This window comes from Tupaia chinensis, unplaced genomic scaffold (assembly GCF_000334495.1).
Source record: "Tupaia chinensis unplaced genomic scaffold, TupChi_1.0 Scaffold000069_1, whole genome shotgun sequence".
Lineage (NCBI taxonomy): Eukaryota > Metazoa > Chordata > Mammalia > Scandentia > Tupaiidae > Tupaia > Tupaia belangeri.
Genome location: NW_006159529.1, coordinates 605,738 through 621,789, shown reverse-complemented (window position 1 = coordinate 621,789; position 16,052 = coordinate 605,738). Strand labels below are relative to the sequence as shown.

General features: G+C 38.8%; 1 protein-coding gene across 3 annotated transcripts in view; it reads right to left on the bottom strand.

The window, feature by feature from the left end:
- SHTN1 (shootin 1) overlaps positions 1-16,052 on the bottom strand; it is a 122,976-nt gene that overhangs the window by 44,938 nt on the left and 61,986 nt on the right. For all 3 annotated transcript variants that reach the window (XM_006142206.3, XM_006142207.3, XM_006142208.3), the window contains 4 exons: positions 12,856-12,950; positions 9,452-9,598; positions 5,613-5,766; positions 2,994-3,093 (listed from right to left, as the gene is read on the bottom strand). In XM_006142206.3, the coding sequence (XP_006142268.1) occupies positions 2,994-3,093; positions 5,613-5,766; positions 9,452-9,598; positions 12,856-12,950 (496 nt within the window). The remainder of the gene's footprint in view (positions 1-2,993; positions 3,094-5,612; positions 5,767-9,451; positions 9,599-12,855; positions 12,951-16,052) is intronic.

Sequence of the window (16,052 nt, the reverse complement as noted above, 5' to 3'; positions counted from 1 at the left end):
TTTTTTTTTTAAGAGATTTTTTTACTATAGGGCACGTGTGCTCTCAAGAGAGACAGAGAGAAAGAAAGCGAGGAAATCACCCCCCAAGGAGGATGGTCACACCACAGTCCTTTGTCCACCATTCACCTCTTGGGATTTTGGGCACTCACACACACATGCGCATTGCACCCAGCATTAATTTCATTTTTATCCATGATCTACTGAGCCATCATTATACATTTATGCATAATGGAAACACAGAAAGATACATCATGAGTTTTCCAACAACCCGATATATAAAGGTTAAAAAAAAAGAGCTCAGGATCAAAGTTGGAAATCTTGATTTGTGGCTTTAAACGTCTACTGAAATTCAATATATATGCAAACATATTTCTTTGACAAGATGGTACCCCTCATCAAAAAAAAAATCCCTTTTTTTAAAAAAAGTATATCATATTATTTCAATTCACCTTAAAATAAAAATCATTCGTATTATTCACAAAAAATGTTCTTAAAAGAGCCTTTCAAAAGCTCATGCTTAGACACACATAGTCCTGAATCCTTTACATTCCTTTCACAGTAGAACTGTAAAGTACTCTTTGGGAAGAAATTCTATTTAAGTTATACTTTAATTTTAGGAGTTCTCAACATTTCTGAGACTAAAAATTAAAGGCCAACACCAAGACTGTAATTGCTTTTTAATAGTTCTCCTTCCTTATAGACAGAAGTGACCTTTCTAATCAGCTAAAAATTCTAGACCTTAGAGAAAGATCAAAGTGATGAATTTCCAATATTAAATGTCAAATTCAGAATATCTCCTACAGATGTAGCTACCCAGGAGAAAAAGAATTTAAAATACCTGAAATTCTTTCAATTGACTCTTGGATCAATCGCGTGTAAAAATTAGTTTGTCTTAACTACTTCAGTGGCTTAAAGTAGATTATGTCATGCCCTACCCAGTAAGGAAAACTAATGAGAATCTTTTTAAAAGGCAAAGTCCCATTTTCATAGTCGTGTGGGAGGGACACACTACACATTCTATTCAGACGGATCAGCAAAGGTGCCAAGTATGAATAAATGGCCTCTCTGTGTGAAAGGATTAAACAAATCACATGAGTTAATGAAAGGTAAAAAAAAAATAATAATAATCTAGCAAAAGTTTAAATGCCATTTGTTCAAGAATAAATTATGCAAAAGCAGCTAACATCATGACATGAGGAAGTAAACTGTCACCACCACAAGGTGGTTGTCTTACGTATTCTGGACGGTGAATGCAGAACCACAAAGAAGGCTGAGATCTCTAATTGCATATGTGGATTATGCTCAACTCAGACGCTAGTACCATCAAGGCACTTCAGGCTTCAGAAAAAGTGAACTTCTATCTGCCCACGTGATTTCCTATCATGAGAATTCAACCGTAATTTATTTTCCTATAGAAGGTTCCTCTCTCTGCGTTATTAAAGGTTTAAGTATGAGGTCAGGAATAAAAACAATTAGTGTTTTTCATTTAATTACTAATTTATGACAATGAATATGCTTAAGTTTTTTTTTTTTTCTAAGTATACGAAGGCATGTGTGCTTGCCAGAGAGACGGGGGGGGGAGAAAGCACCACCCAATGGGAGTGGGTGCCCCACAATCCCTTGTTCTTCCTCTAACCTATTGGGATTTGGGGAGTGCATACACACACACCTGGCACGTTTTTCCATACTAGAGGCTGTGGCTGCTTTAAGTGGATTAATTGCTTTTCCCTTTGCTTCTCACTCCTTGGCCTAAGAAGACAACTTGGAGAGAAAGAGAAGCCGTCCTTTGGTCATTCCGTACTAGTAGCAGAATTTGAACCGCAGTTGGCCATATGGAATCCAGGCTCCTTGACCATAGGCTATGGGTGGCCCTGAAGTTTTTGTTTAGTATTTTTAATGTCAAAATAACCAACCAAACCAGAGATTTTCAAATTCAAATTAGTGAGAGAAAAGTATGAAAACATTTCAGAGAAGCTCAAAATTCTTTGATCTATCAGTTAAAGGAAACTGATATTTTGAAATGAGATTTTAAAACTGAAATATCGAAGACGAAAAACCAATCTTCAGTCCCTGGGGTTTGAAACTTACATACTGAATCTCCATGTCTACAACAGGACATTTTTAGGTCACAATAATTTTTTTGCCAAGTGTTTTGTCATTTTGAATATTGGATTGTTGGAAAAGTCATGACATATTTTTTCAGTTTTTCCATGCAGAATACATCATGACTTTTCTGAAAACCCAACAGATTTGTTGTTGTTGTTTCGTTTTTTTGTTTGTTTGTTTTGTTTTTGCTAGAAAGGATGTGTGCTTGCCAGACAATGAGGAAGAGAAAATACTCTCAACGGTGTGTGTCACATTGCAATCATTTTTCCTCTCTCTCTCCATCCCATGAGGGTTTGGGCACGCATGTACACATGCCTGGCATGTTTTCCATGCCACTATGCTATGGAGCCAAGCCTTCCCCAGCTTTTTTTTTTTTTGAGAGTTTTTTTTTACAATAGGGCGCATGTGCTAACCAGAAAGACAGAGAGAAACAGAGAGACAGAAAATAAGAAACGACCCCCCAGGGGGGGTGGCCATGCAGCAATCCCTTCTCCTCCATTCTCCTCTCGGGATTTTGGGCATGCACACACACGTGCCCAGCATGAGTTTCAGCCACCGGGTCCAGGACTTGAACTGCGGTCGACTACCTGGGAGTCCAGTGACATAGCCACTATGCCAACTGCTGGTCCCATCCCCAGATGTTTTTTAAGAGCCATACTATAAATGTATTAAAAGAAGGGAATGATAAATTGGCCTTTAGAAAGCATTTGAGAGAAAATCAGCTGAGGGCAGTCATTTTTTTACCACTCCTCTAATGATGCACTCTAAGCTGGGTTTTCTGTTTTGTTTCGTTTCATTTTTAAGACAAGGATACCGCTAACATAACCTTCGGGTTCTCTGATGAGAAGCAAGGTGTGAGGCAGAGCCGTCTTTCCACATGTGCTTACCGGATAGGATTGGGAGGTGGCGGGGGCAGCGGCGGTGGAGGCGGCGGCGGTGGAGGGACGGAATTCTCAGACTGGTTCACTCGTTTCTGGAGTTCATCAACTGCACAGAGAGCAAGCGTACAGGAGAAACCAGAGATAAGCAACTACACACTGTTTATACAGCAAGAGAACCTGACCTCTCCAAAGCAAGTTCTTCATTGAAGCAAAGTGGAAAATTTCAAATGCAACCACAGAACTTTTTACTATCTAGTCTACCACTAACATGCAAGAGATTTCCATCTGCTAAAAGCATTACATACAACTTGAGACAAGAAAAAAATCCAAGACAATGACTGATGGGTGGGAAGGAAGGATTGAGTAGGTTGAAGAAATATTTGCTAACAATGGAGTATACTCCTCAAAACACTAAGAAATTGTTAATACTTGACTTTAAAAGTGTATAGACGAAGAATTAGCTTTAAAGATGACATTTAGCAATGAATTTTAATAGTTGCATACTTCTCTCCTCCGCTTCATTTCCTTCAAAAACTGCAAATACTAGAGTCCTTGATTTTAACCAGAATCAGATTCCTAAATGTCTGTAACTCAGAAGCTTTGTGCTCTTTTGAAGAGCATTCTAGAAATACAATTTATTCATTCAATTCATTTGAGGAAAAAACACCCATAATGTAACAGAGCATATGTGTGGTGCTCTTGGAGACGCTGTGCCTGACTTCAAGGAGCTGCACGTAAACTTGCATCTGAGATGATAATACCTATGATAGGCACTAATGGGCAGCAGGTCCTGAACACCGTTTGCATTCAGTCACCACCTCCCTCCACAGGCTTCCCACTCCTTACTGACTGCATCCGCAGTGATCTGTCTGTCCACTTGTTCTCACCCAACTCTTAAACAGGCAGTATGGGCCATGTTCTCCAGCACCAAGAATCCTCTAGTTTATTTTATGTATCTATTTCTCCAAGTGGAATCTGAGTTCTTTGACAACAAAAGGCATGGTTGCTTTTCCTCTCTATTCCTTATTATACCCAAGGATAGAGACAGGGTTCAAAATTCAACCACAGGCCCAGCCACTATAGCGTGCATTGGTTAACACTGCCACTCAGTAGGCTGAGGCCACATGGACGGCCTGAGTAGATTTCCAGCCCAGCCTAAAAGTCGGCACCTGTAGTTTTGGCTACTTGGGAGGTCAAGGCAGGAGGGTCACGCCATGGTGAGGCCTTGTCTTAAAAAAAAACAATCAAATATCTCTAATGTCTGCCTCTCCCATTTATAACAAAGATGGCTTTGGCTACAGGCTACTCCTATATTCACTGAGAAGAATGAAACATTTCTTAATTTCAGGTCAACTTTTTAAAAATAAACTTTAGGGGCTGGCAGGTGGCATGGTGATTAAGGCGGCTGGACTCCCACGTGACTGACCATGGTTCGAGTCCCGGACCTGGCAGCTTGCTCTCTTGCTTTCCCGCTCTCTCTGTCTCTCTCTGGTCAACTTTAAAAAAATAAGATAAAATAATGACAATGAATACAATTAAGTAAAATAATTCTTTAAAAAATAAACTTTAAAATAAATTTCCATTGTGCCTCTGAAAGCACTGCACATTTTTAAAAGGAAACCTACATGGTTTCTGCACAGATTTCAAAATTCTAGTATAAAATTAACAACAATGTCTGAAGTGAACACTGAAACTGTTATAAAGAAAATGTCCTGCTTCCTTAAATTATCTACCCTCCAACTGAGACTTAATACTTATGCACGTATAATCATCTAACTCACATACTCCTGTTAAGCCTTCTAGAACTGAATAAATCCTTTGATTTAAATATCTCCTGGTGTTTTAAAAGTTTTTCCACTTAATATATATATATATATATATATAGTTGCCCATTTCATTATTAGGTACAATATAGAAAGTATTACTTCATATGCATTATTAGGCACCCAAGATAAAGGTGGTATGAACCCCAAAGATAAAGGTAGTGTTTAAAAAGTTCAGTTCTTGGGGCCAGCAGGCGGCATGGAGGTTAAGGCGCTGTCTTCCCACATGGCCTACTGTGGTTTGAGTCCTAGATCTGGTGGCTTATAAAAATCACACTGGGTGCATGCACATGTGTGTCCAAAATCCCAAGAGGAGACTAGAGAAGAAGGGAGTGTGGTGTGGCCATTCCCCGGAGGAGGATGACGGTGATTACACATGCTCCTTCTCTCTGTCCCTGTCTCTCTCCGACAAACGCGTATATTCTAGGGCAGAAACCTATATTTTTTAAAAGTTCAGTTCTTTTTAAAAATACACCCTGAAATGAACAAAATAAAGTACTTCATGAACACTCATTTCTGAAGCCTTAAGGAATACTGAAATTCTTGGTCTTCCCATACTAATAGTATCTGTGTCTTAACTGGGTTTGTGATTGTTCATAAAAGCTCCTAGTCCAAAATAGAAGTCTAAAACTATTTGTGGAGCATCTGATTACTAAATAGCAAAAGTTCAAAAGGAAGAAATCTGCAAACAAACCTCGCTACCGCATTCAGTAAATGTTCTGACTAACAACTAGGATTCACTGCTAGGTTTTGTCCTGGGCAGGATTAACAGGAAGACAAGTAGCCTACTCAAGGCTTTTACCAGAATGCTTTAAATTTCTGGCCTTTTCCTCAGAATTCTGATACTTCGATTCCAATTCCTTTTTATCTTCTTCTAGAAGCTCCAGTTGCTGTTTGAGGTTGTGTATCTCCTTGTGGAGTGTTTCATTTTCTAGTTTCTCTTCTAATTCTTTGACCTGTAAGTTATAAACAAACTTTTATGGGGTGATAGTTGCTCCACTGTCAGAGGAGAGAAAGAGACAAAATAAATATTTTCCTTGGATCTTCCACTTCATAACAAAAAGATTTCAATCTATCTTAAAAGTCGTGCAAATTCTGGATAGGCGTAATACTTAAAATCATAATTAGCTCTTTTATATAATAGAAATTCACTGGGTTATTGTGTATCAGACACTGTAATTTTTACATGTGAGTCTCAGTAAAATTATACCTAAAAATTCATTTAAAATGGATTAATGATCATATGGCCATTTTCAAGAGAAAAATTCAGGTAGTATTTTAAAAGATCCCTATGGAGTACAATTTGGTATCAAAACATTCAAGAAAAGGAGAAAGACTTTTTAAAGAATTTGTTTTTAAAACTATTAAGACAAACGTGCAAATATATTCACTAAAGTGTTTTTACACCAATTATTGACTTAATAAATAATAGTGTGTTCACTAAATTGAATACTATGCAACCATTTCAAATCACACAGCTTACTATATACTCACATAAGAAGACACACTATCAGTTCAAAAACTGTTTATAAAAGGGCATATAGTCTATGATTACATTTAAACAAATAGATACTTATAAAATCATCTATTTACATAAATTTTATATGTGCACCAAAATTTTCTTCAACATTTTCTATATTTTTAAGCTTTGTTTATTATAAGGAATATACATTATTTTTATCATTATTTAAACAACTCAGCTGTATTTCAAAGATTACTGAATTTGCAAGGGAACTTACAGACAAGTTAAAAAAATATTTTGGAGTAGATGGCATCTCACTTCCTGACCCCAAAATATATTACAAAGCTGTAATATTCAAAACAGCATAGTACTGGCACAAAAATAGAAATGTGGACCAATGGAACAGAATAAGAGATCCCAGAAGTAAATCCCAAAACATACAGTCAACTGATTTTTGACAAAGGGTACCAGTCAATGCAGTGTGAAAAGGAAAGCCTCTTTAGAAAATGGTGCTGGAAAAACTGGGTATCCACCTGCAGAAAGGTGGATCTAAACCCCTATCTCTCACCATTAACAAAAATCAACTCAAAGTAGATGGAAGATCTAAACCTAAGACCTAAAACTACAAAACTACTGGTGAAAAACACTGGGGAAACCTTGGGAGACATTGGGTAGGCAAAGACTTCTTAAATAAGACTCTCAAAGCACAGACAATAATCCCAAAAATAAACAAGTGGGATTATATCATATTAAGAAATTTCTACACAGCAAAAGACACAGTAATTAATGTGAATTGACAACCCTCAGAATGGGAGAATATTTTTGTAAACTATACCCCAGGTAAGAGACTGATAACAAGAATACACAGAGAACTCAAGTGGCTTACCTTAAAAAAAAAAAAAAAAAAAGATTAAGTGCTGGCAGGAATGTGGTGAAAAGGGAACTCTCCTACACTGCTGGTGGGAATGTAAACTGGCCAGTCACTGTGGAGAACACTATGGAGGTTCCTATAAGACCTACAAATAGAACTACCTTATGATCCAGTAATTCCACTCCTGGGTATCTACCCAAAGGACAGGAGAATGCTCCGTCGGAAAAGTGCTTGCACATCTATGTTTATTGCAGCATTATTCACAGTCATTAAGACATGGAATCAACCCAAATGTCCACAAACAGGTGAATGTATTGGAAAAATGTGGCACATATGCTCTATGGACTACTACTCCACCATAAAATACAACAAGACTGTTGCATTTGACAGAAAGTGGACAAATACAGAAGATTTACTGCTGAGTGAGGCAAGCCAGGCTATGAAAGAGGGATGCTGTGTGTCTCCACTTAACATATACCAACTATCTGCACTCTACGGTGGAAACTGCAAGATTAGAGGACACAGAAGCACTGAAAATGGTTTTGGACAGTGGAGACAGTGTGGAAAGAGGGTGGGAGAGGGGAGAGAGTATAAGGAAAGAAATTAAGGAGGGAAATAGGCGAGACATTTATGGGACACAGTAATGGATTATTATCTGTTGATGATCATGTGTTTTGTATCCTTAACTGTACTGGTGTGAAGTGTATTTCATGTAAGGTAAATTCAACTTAAAAGCTGAGTGATGTATAGTGATTAAATGTATACATTTTAAAAAATTAAAAATAAAAAAAATATATAAGCCACATACATGAAAGATGATCCAGAATGACTATATATAGTGAAACTGTTTTAGAAGTAGTCATTGCTATGATTTTTCATAAATTTAATCTTCAGTACGTCTGCCCCAGCCCAACAAGGTATATACACAACAGTTAAGTCCTGAACCTCAGTTCAATTCGTTTTATTTACTAAATGGGTTCATTATAAATAGCTTGACTTTTCAAAACCAAATATTAAATTGTGGCAGAAACTGTAAAAAGTACGCTCTTCTTTTCTGTTTGCATTTGCACAGTTAATCCCTGCACATGGAGACTGAAGAAAGAAATTCTTTTCTTCCTGTCCTGTTCCCCAGTCTTTCCTCCCAGAGGTGACCGCTGTTACCACCTACCCATCCAGAGGCATTCCACACATACACTAACATTTCTTACTGAAGAGAAAGAAATCAACTTAAACCTCACCACCAACTTTGTAAAAATGCCAGAACCTCCACGGATTAAATGTCAGTGTTGTTGTTCAAAGAGATTGACAGGTGATAACATTTTGACTACTAACAGTCTTCCAACAGTATAAATATTGACGTAACTTTTCTTCAGTGGTTTCTTTAATTTGAAAGTCTCTGTTCCACCTCTTTGCCTCTTCTCCTCTCCCATCTCCTCCTCCTCAACTCCCATAATGACAAACCTTTCTGACTGGCACACGGAGGAAGGCAGTGTCAGCTGGAAGAGCTCCACTTGTACAACTGAAATCCACTTAGGACGTCTTTAAACGTACACATTCGTGCAAGTTTACAAAATCAGGTATTTTCTCCAAACAATCACTACTTACATGGACTTTTCTTCCCTCTTTAAATCAAACCTATGCCCTCCAACAAACTCTTTCAGATTAACACTTCCTCCAAATACATACAGTCTCCAAAAACTCAATTTCCTTGAAAAATAGGCTTTCCAACTGTGCATTAGCCAGACTATTGTTGTTTTTCTTTTTTGTTTTGTTTTGTTTTTTGAGAGAGAGATTTTTACTATAGGGCATGTGCATGAGCCAGACAGACAGTAAGTGAGAAATCACCCCCACCCACCCCCTCGAGGGAAGATGGCCACGATGCAATCCCGTCTCCATTTTCCTCTTGAAATGTTGGGCACACACACACATGCACCCAGCCTGTTTTAAGCCGCCGGGTATAGGACTCGAACTGAGGTTGGCTACATGGGAGTCCAGCGACATAATCATTATGTCATCTACTTGTCCCTAGGAGGACTATTTTCCCCTTACTGTTTCTGACCCTTTGGACATTTTAAATCATTATATTTGTGTGCTATACATTTTAGTTGAGCAATAAATTAAGTTCATTATTTTGTTCTAAAAGGTAATTGGAAGGACTGAGTAACAAAAGCAAAATGTGGAACTATGACTGTCTGAACCGATGCTTCTCATTTTAAATATATGTAAGTGACTGTGTGCGTGTGTGTGTGTGTGTGTGTGTGTGTGTGTGTGTGTGTTTATTTTAAGACTATAGAAGAAAACCTGCTACCTTTTGCTGATGTTGAATTCTCTCTTCTTCGAGGAGCTGGGTGAGTTTTGCGTTGTCATCTAGAGCTTTCAGAAGCTGCTGGTCAGGGACAGAGCTCTGTAGCAGAAGGTGGCTTTGTCTCTTTAGCTTGTTTTGTTCAATAAACATCTGTAAAGATGAATTACAAAAATGTATATACTAATCATCCCATCCAGCTCTTCAACTGCAACTTGAACAAAAGGAAAGTACCTGCAGTTTTTATTTAAAAATGAAGAGCCGTTTCTGAATTGTATAACAGCTTTAGACAGAGTGATTGCTATGACTTTTTTTTTTCACATTATCTTCAATAACTTTACCCTGTCCGAAACAAGATATATGTAATAATTTCATTCTATACCTCAGTTTTTAGTATTTTTTTATTTCTTTAAAATACATGAATAGCACAGTTAACATTTACCAAGAACTTACCTTCTGCCAGGAGCGCTACTAAATATGTAGTATGTGATGTTTTAGTCCTCCCATCGAGCCTATGAGTTACGTGCTACCTACTATGAACAGGTAACACTTACTGAGCACCACAGGACGGATCTGACAGTATTCATTGTACACTCGTTATATCACCTCATCCTTCACACAGCACTGTTAGGTAAATACTGGGTGGTCGAAGAAGTCATGATACATTTTTTGCATAGAAAAACACAGAAAAAATACGTCCTGACTTCTCTGACCATCCAAAGGATTTCATGAGTAAAATATATAAATTACTTATTGCTTAATAACATGTTCAGTGGGACCAGCAGAGGGTGTAATGGTTACATCGCTGGACTCACATGTAGTCAATTGTGGTTCAAGTCTCAGACGTGGCAGCTTAAAACTCACCCTGGGCACGTGTATACATGTGCCCAAAAACCCCAAGAGGAGAATGGAGGAGAAGGGACTGTGGTGTGGCTATCCACCCTAGGGGGATGATTTCTCACTGTCTGTCTCTCTCTCTCTGTTTCTCTGGCAAGCACACATGCCCTATAGCAATCTCTCTCCAAAAAAATAAATAAAGGGCTGGTAGGTGACATGGTTAAGGACGCTAGACTCCCACATGGTCAACAGTGGTTTGAGTCCCAGACCTGGCAGCTTGCTCTCTGTCTCTCTGGTCAAAATTGAAAAAGAACGATACTAAATAAATAATTCTAAATAAATAAATAATAAAGTGCTCAGTAAATATTAGTATACTATTTCTCTTCCCCCTTTCCCTTCCTATTGTTATCATTGGGAAAAAACTAACTGGTTTTAAACAAAATGTTAGATCTAGTAAATACTAATGCAGAGGGGAGTAGCCAAGTGTAAAGCAGGCGGAGATGAATTTAGATCCTGGTCTTGCTACTTATGCATATCCTTGGGAAAGTTGCTTAACCTATTTTTCAAAAATAATTATTTATTTATTTAATTCTGTTTGTTATTATTATTTTTTAATTTGACCGGAGAGTGACAGAGAGAGAGAGAAAGGGAAAGTGAGAAAAGCAAGTAGCCAGTTCCGGGACTTGAACCCTGGCTGACCATGTGGGAATCCAGAGCCTTTAACCATCACGCCACCTGATAACCCCAGCTGCTTAACTTTTCTGAGCCTCAGTCACCTTACAATAGTTTGATCAATGGGATGCTCAAACTATTGGCAGAGACCGTGACAGTACTGAGTACCAGTGCAGTTCTTCATGCTGTCAGTAACAGAGGCACGGGTACTCTTGCTTTCCTTCCTCAAACTTCTACCTCCTCATTCTGGGACAGCGTGTCAGGGCCGTTTCTACCGAACACTAAGGTGTAAGGCCCTACCAGGTGAAAGTGAGGGTAAGAATTCATTTCTGTACTTTCACTGCAACCTTGCTTCTTCCACCCAGCTTTTCTGCTACTGCATGGCCTTCGAGCTTTCTTTGCACTGTCTTGTATTCTAACATCACTGTACGAACAGAAGATTTGTACATTTGTACATTTTCAGAAAACTGAAAATGTCCTGAAATAAGAGCCTGGCATCTGGGTCAAAATCAGCCCACTTTTTCTGTTTTGCAATGAAGGTATCTTTCATTTTCTCTACTCCCTCTTCCCCTTCCACTGTTTATTTGGTTACATTATTTATACAGAGGGCTCTGGCACACTTCAATTCTTTCTCCTAAATATTACGAGAACAGCATTTACTCACCTGTCATTAAATGCTCTGAATAAAATGAATCATAATTTTTTCAAATCAGATCTACTTGGATGAAACCTTTCGAAGAGTTCGTTGCTAACACTGCTACACTCAGGAACAGAAAGACTCTTGCACCAAACCATCATCTGGTTTTCAAATATTACTCCTGTAACAACATGCTAGGTCTCCCATCTGCACCTTGAATACCTCGACCTAGACGGTTTTATGTTTCCTCAGTTACTTTCTCTGAACTCACGGTTACACACCCAGACTCAAGTCTTACACAGGTTGGAAATCTCATCATGGATCAGCTCCACACCACGAGTTCAGCTAACTGGTGACCCATCCTTTCCCTGGAAACCAATAACTGCATGCCAACAAGGTAAGCCCAAACAAGAGAAGCCCAATGCTTTCTCTGGCATGAGAGGAAAATCATTACCCTGGGGAAAGGCTGACATAAAGGATGTAGGACATGGCAGTGCCCCACGACCAGTGGGACAATCAACTCACATAATGAGTGTGCCGTGCAGTGGCTGAAGAGAAATACTGATACCGTGCAATCTGAGATGGCATGTGAAGACGTAGCTCAAGGGTTTTTGAAATACAACCCATCCTACCCTCAAGCTGGACTTTCCATCGCAAATTACAGGTATCTCTAACTGCAATGCCTTGTTTTTATTACATAATTTGACTCTAAAATGCACTTGGTTTAGTTTTTATCATCGATCGTTTCACAGATAGTCAAAATGAAGCCCTACGAGGCTGAGACTTCACAGGCTAAGAGACGTCATAGTTCATATGCCCAGGAACTGACACGGTCACAATTTGAAGCCAGATCTTCTGACATCAAATTCAGTGAATTAGAGACTATTCCATAGCTGCCTCTCTAAGCCAGCTGAGTCTTAATTCAAACTGGTAAATTCCTATTCAATCTCAGATTTCATTTTTAAATGTCATTTGCATCATCTTAGAAAACAAAATTTAAAAATGAGTAAAAGCAGCTGGTTCAAGCAGCTGGTTCCCACACGGCTGACTGTGCAGTTCCAGTCCCAGACCCAGAGGTTGGAAAAGCACACTGGGCACATGTGTGTGTGCCCCGTGGAATCCCCTGAGAAATGGAGATGGTATTACGGCACAGGCATCCCCACTGGGGATGCCTTCTCACTTTCTCTCTCTCCGTCTCTCTCCAGCAAGCATGCACACCTCCTAGAGAATAATAACTTTTAGAAAGTCCCTAGGAGATACCCACCTCCTGTGCAAATGTCTCTGCTTTCTTTCGGAGGTCCTTCTCCAATTCCAGGTTTACTTGCATCTCTTCATACTCTTCTACTGCTAACATGGACACTGAAGAAGAGGAAAAGAAAACAGACCATCTGCCTCACAGGTGACCAGGAGTAGGAATGAGAAAGAATGCTGAAATTTGTTCTAGAAGTATGCGGGCACCTCATCCATTCATGACTTTTCCAATGATCCAATAGATAGTCTAATGTTGAAAGATCCAGTAACTTATTAGTCCATCATCAAAACGACATTTTAGAAGCATGTTTATTAGTGAATGGGAAAATATTCATGATCTATTTAAAAATAAATGAAATGAAAAAATGAGTGCAAAATGAAATGATCGTGTTCTAAAACCGATGGATAGAATGCACCAACAGGCATCTCACAGAATATAAACCTATGACAGGCCAATAAACTTATAAAAAGATGCTAATCTTCATTAGAAATCAAGGAAATGCAAAGTAAAAACATGTTTTTATACCCACCAAGGAGATAATGGGTAAAAATCTAAAAGCACAGCAATATTAAGTTTGGAAAGGATACAGAATGATGGGGGCAAAGGTATCACTAATAGGGGTGTAAACCGACAGATTTACTTCAAAGTAATTTGGCATCGTGCAGAGAAATTAAAGACGGAATCTTCCGTTTGGCACCTATCTTAGTGAAACCCATGGGTGCACCAAGAGACATGCAAAAATGTTCAGAATGGCCTGACTTGGAATATCAAAAACGGGAAATCACTCACATGTTCACCATCAGGATGCTGGATAAACAGATCTGGATACAGACATCTCATGGAATATTATATAGAAGTGAAAATAAAATACTAAAGCCTTTCAACATGGATGAATCTCATACGTACAAAACGTTACACACAGTTATAAATGACATGATTCCATTTGCATAAGGTTCAACAACATGCGAAATTAAATAATATGCTGTTTAGAGGTACATATCTATTTGGTGAAAGTATAAATAAGACAAAGAAAATAAAAATTCAAGGGAGGGGTACAAGTAGAGAGAGCTGTTCATGGCCTTATAAGGGGAGATTTCTTTTTTTTTTTTTTTTTGCTATAGGGCACGTGCGCTCGCCAGACAGACAGAGAGAGACAGAGAAGAGACAGAAAGTGAGAAATCAACCCCCAGGGGGGATGGCCACACCGCAATCCCTTCTCCTCCATTCTCCTCTCGGGATCTTGGGCACACACGCACACGCGCCCGGCGTGAGTTTTGAGCCACCAGGTCCGGGACGCAAACCACGGTCGACTACGTGGGAGTCCAGTGACATAGCCAGTACGCTAACTGCTGGTCCCAAGGGGAGATTTCTTTTACTGGTATTTTACTTATCTTCCATATACATTATAAACATATTTAACACACACACACAAACACACACACTGAGGCTATTTTTTTTTTGAGAGATTTTTGTTATTGTGTGTGCGCCTGCCAGAGAGACACAGAATGAGAAAGCGAGAAATCATCCTCCAAGGGAGATGGCCAAACAACCATTCCTTCTACTCTATTCTCCTCTCGGGATTTTGAGAATGCACGCACATGTGTTTGGTGTGAGTTTCAAGCCACTAGGTCTGGGACTCGAATCACGGTCGGACACATGGGAGCCCAGTGCCTTAACCACCATGCCACCTGCTGGCCTTGAGGCTATTTTTTAGATTGGAAGAATATACAATAACATTTCAATGGTGGGTGTTGTGGTTAAGGCGCTGGACTCCCACATGGTGGAGCAAGAATTGAATCCCTGATCTGTCAGCTTGCTTTCTGACTTTCTCTCTCTCTTTCTGTCTCTGTCTCTCTTTGGTGAGTGTGTGTACCATATAGCAAAGTTTTAAAAAATAATAATAATTAAATTTAAAATAAACAAAATAAAACTTCCATAGTGTGCCAGCAGGTAGCATGAAGGTTAAGGCAGCTGGAGCCCACATGGCCAGCATTGTGGTTTGAGTCCTGGACATAGCAACTTAGAAGTCACAGTGGGCACTTTAGGTGTGTGCCAAAAATCCTGAGAGGAGAACGGAGGAGAGGGGACTGAGGTGTAACCATCCCTCTTGGGGGGTGATTCCCCACCACCACTTTTCTCTCTGGCCCCTAAGAAAAACAAAACAAAATAAAATGTCAATTACTTATCTGGATTGTAAAGGTTGACTTTTTTTTTTATTTCCTACATGAATCTAAAATTTTCCCTCAAAATAATATATTACCTGAATACAAAGTAAAATGTGTTAAGTGTTCTTCATGTTTACAGAGAATCAAACTTAAATCCATCCAGACCCAAAGAGTCAGAAGTTCATACTAAAGAATTACTGCAGACAGAAACCTCCCAAGGGAAGGTCCTGTTGAATAAAAGCAACATGAATTCTTGGCTAGTTCTGCGGTTTAATGGCCTATCTTGCTAAATAATGACATAGGCAGGACAGAGAGAGAAAACCGATGGATAGAATGCACCAACAGGCATCTCACAGAATATAAACCTATGACAGGCCAATAAACTTATAAAAAGATGCTAATCTTCATTAGAAATCAAGGAAATGCAAAGTAAAAACATGTTTTTATACCCACCAAGGAGATAATGGGTAAAAATCTAAAAGCACAGCAATATTAAGTTTGGAAAGGATACAGAATGATGGGGGCAAAGGTATCACTAATAGGGGTGTAAACCGACAGATTTACTTCAAAGTAATTTGGCATCGTGCAGAGAAATTAAAGACGGAATCTTCCGTTTGGCACCTATCTTAGTGAAACCCATGGGTGCACCAAGAGACATGCAAAAATGTTCAGAATGGCCTGACTTGGAATATCAAAAACGGGAAATCACTCACATGTTCACCATCAGGATGCTGGATAAACAGATCTGGATACAGACATCTCATGGAATATTATATAGAAGTGAAAATAAAATACTAAAGCCTTTCAACATGGATGAATCTCATACGTACAAAACGTTACACACAGTTATAAATGACATGATTCCATTTGCATAAGGTTCAACAACATGCGAAATTAAATAATATGCTGTTTAGAGGTACATATCTATTTGGTGAAAGTATAAATAAGACAAAGAAAATAAAAATTCAAGGGAGGGGTACAAGTAGAGAGAGCTGTTCATGGCCTTATAAGGGGAGATTTCTTTTTTTTTTTTTTTTTTCTTTA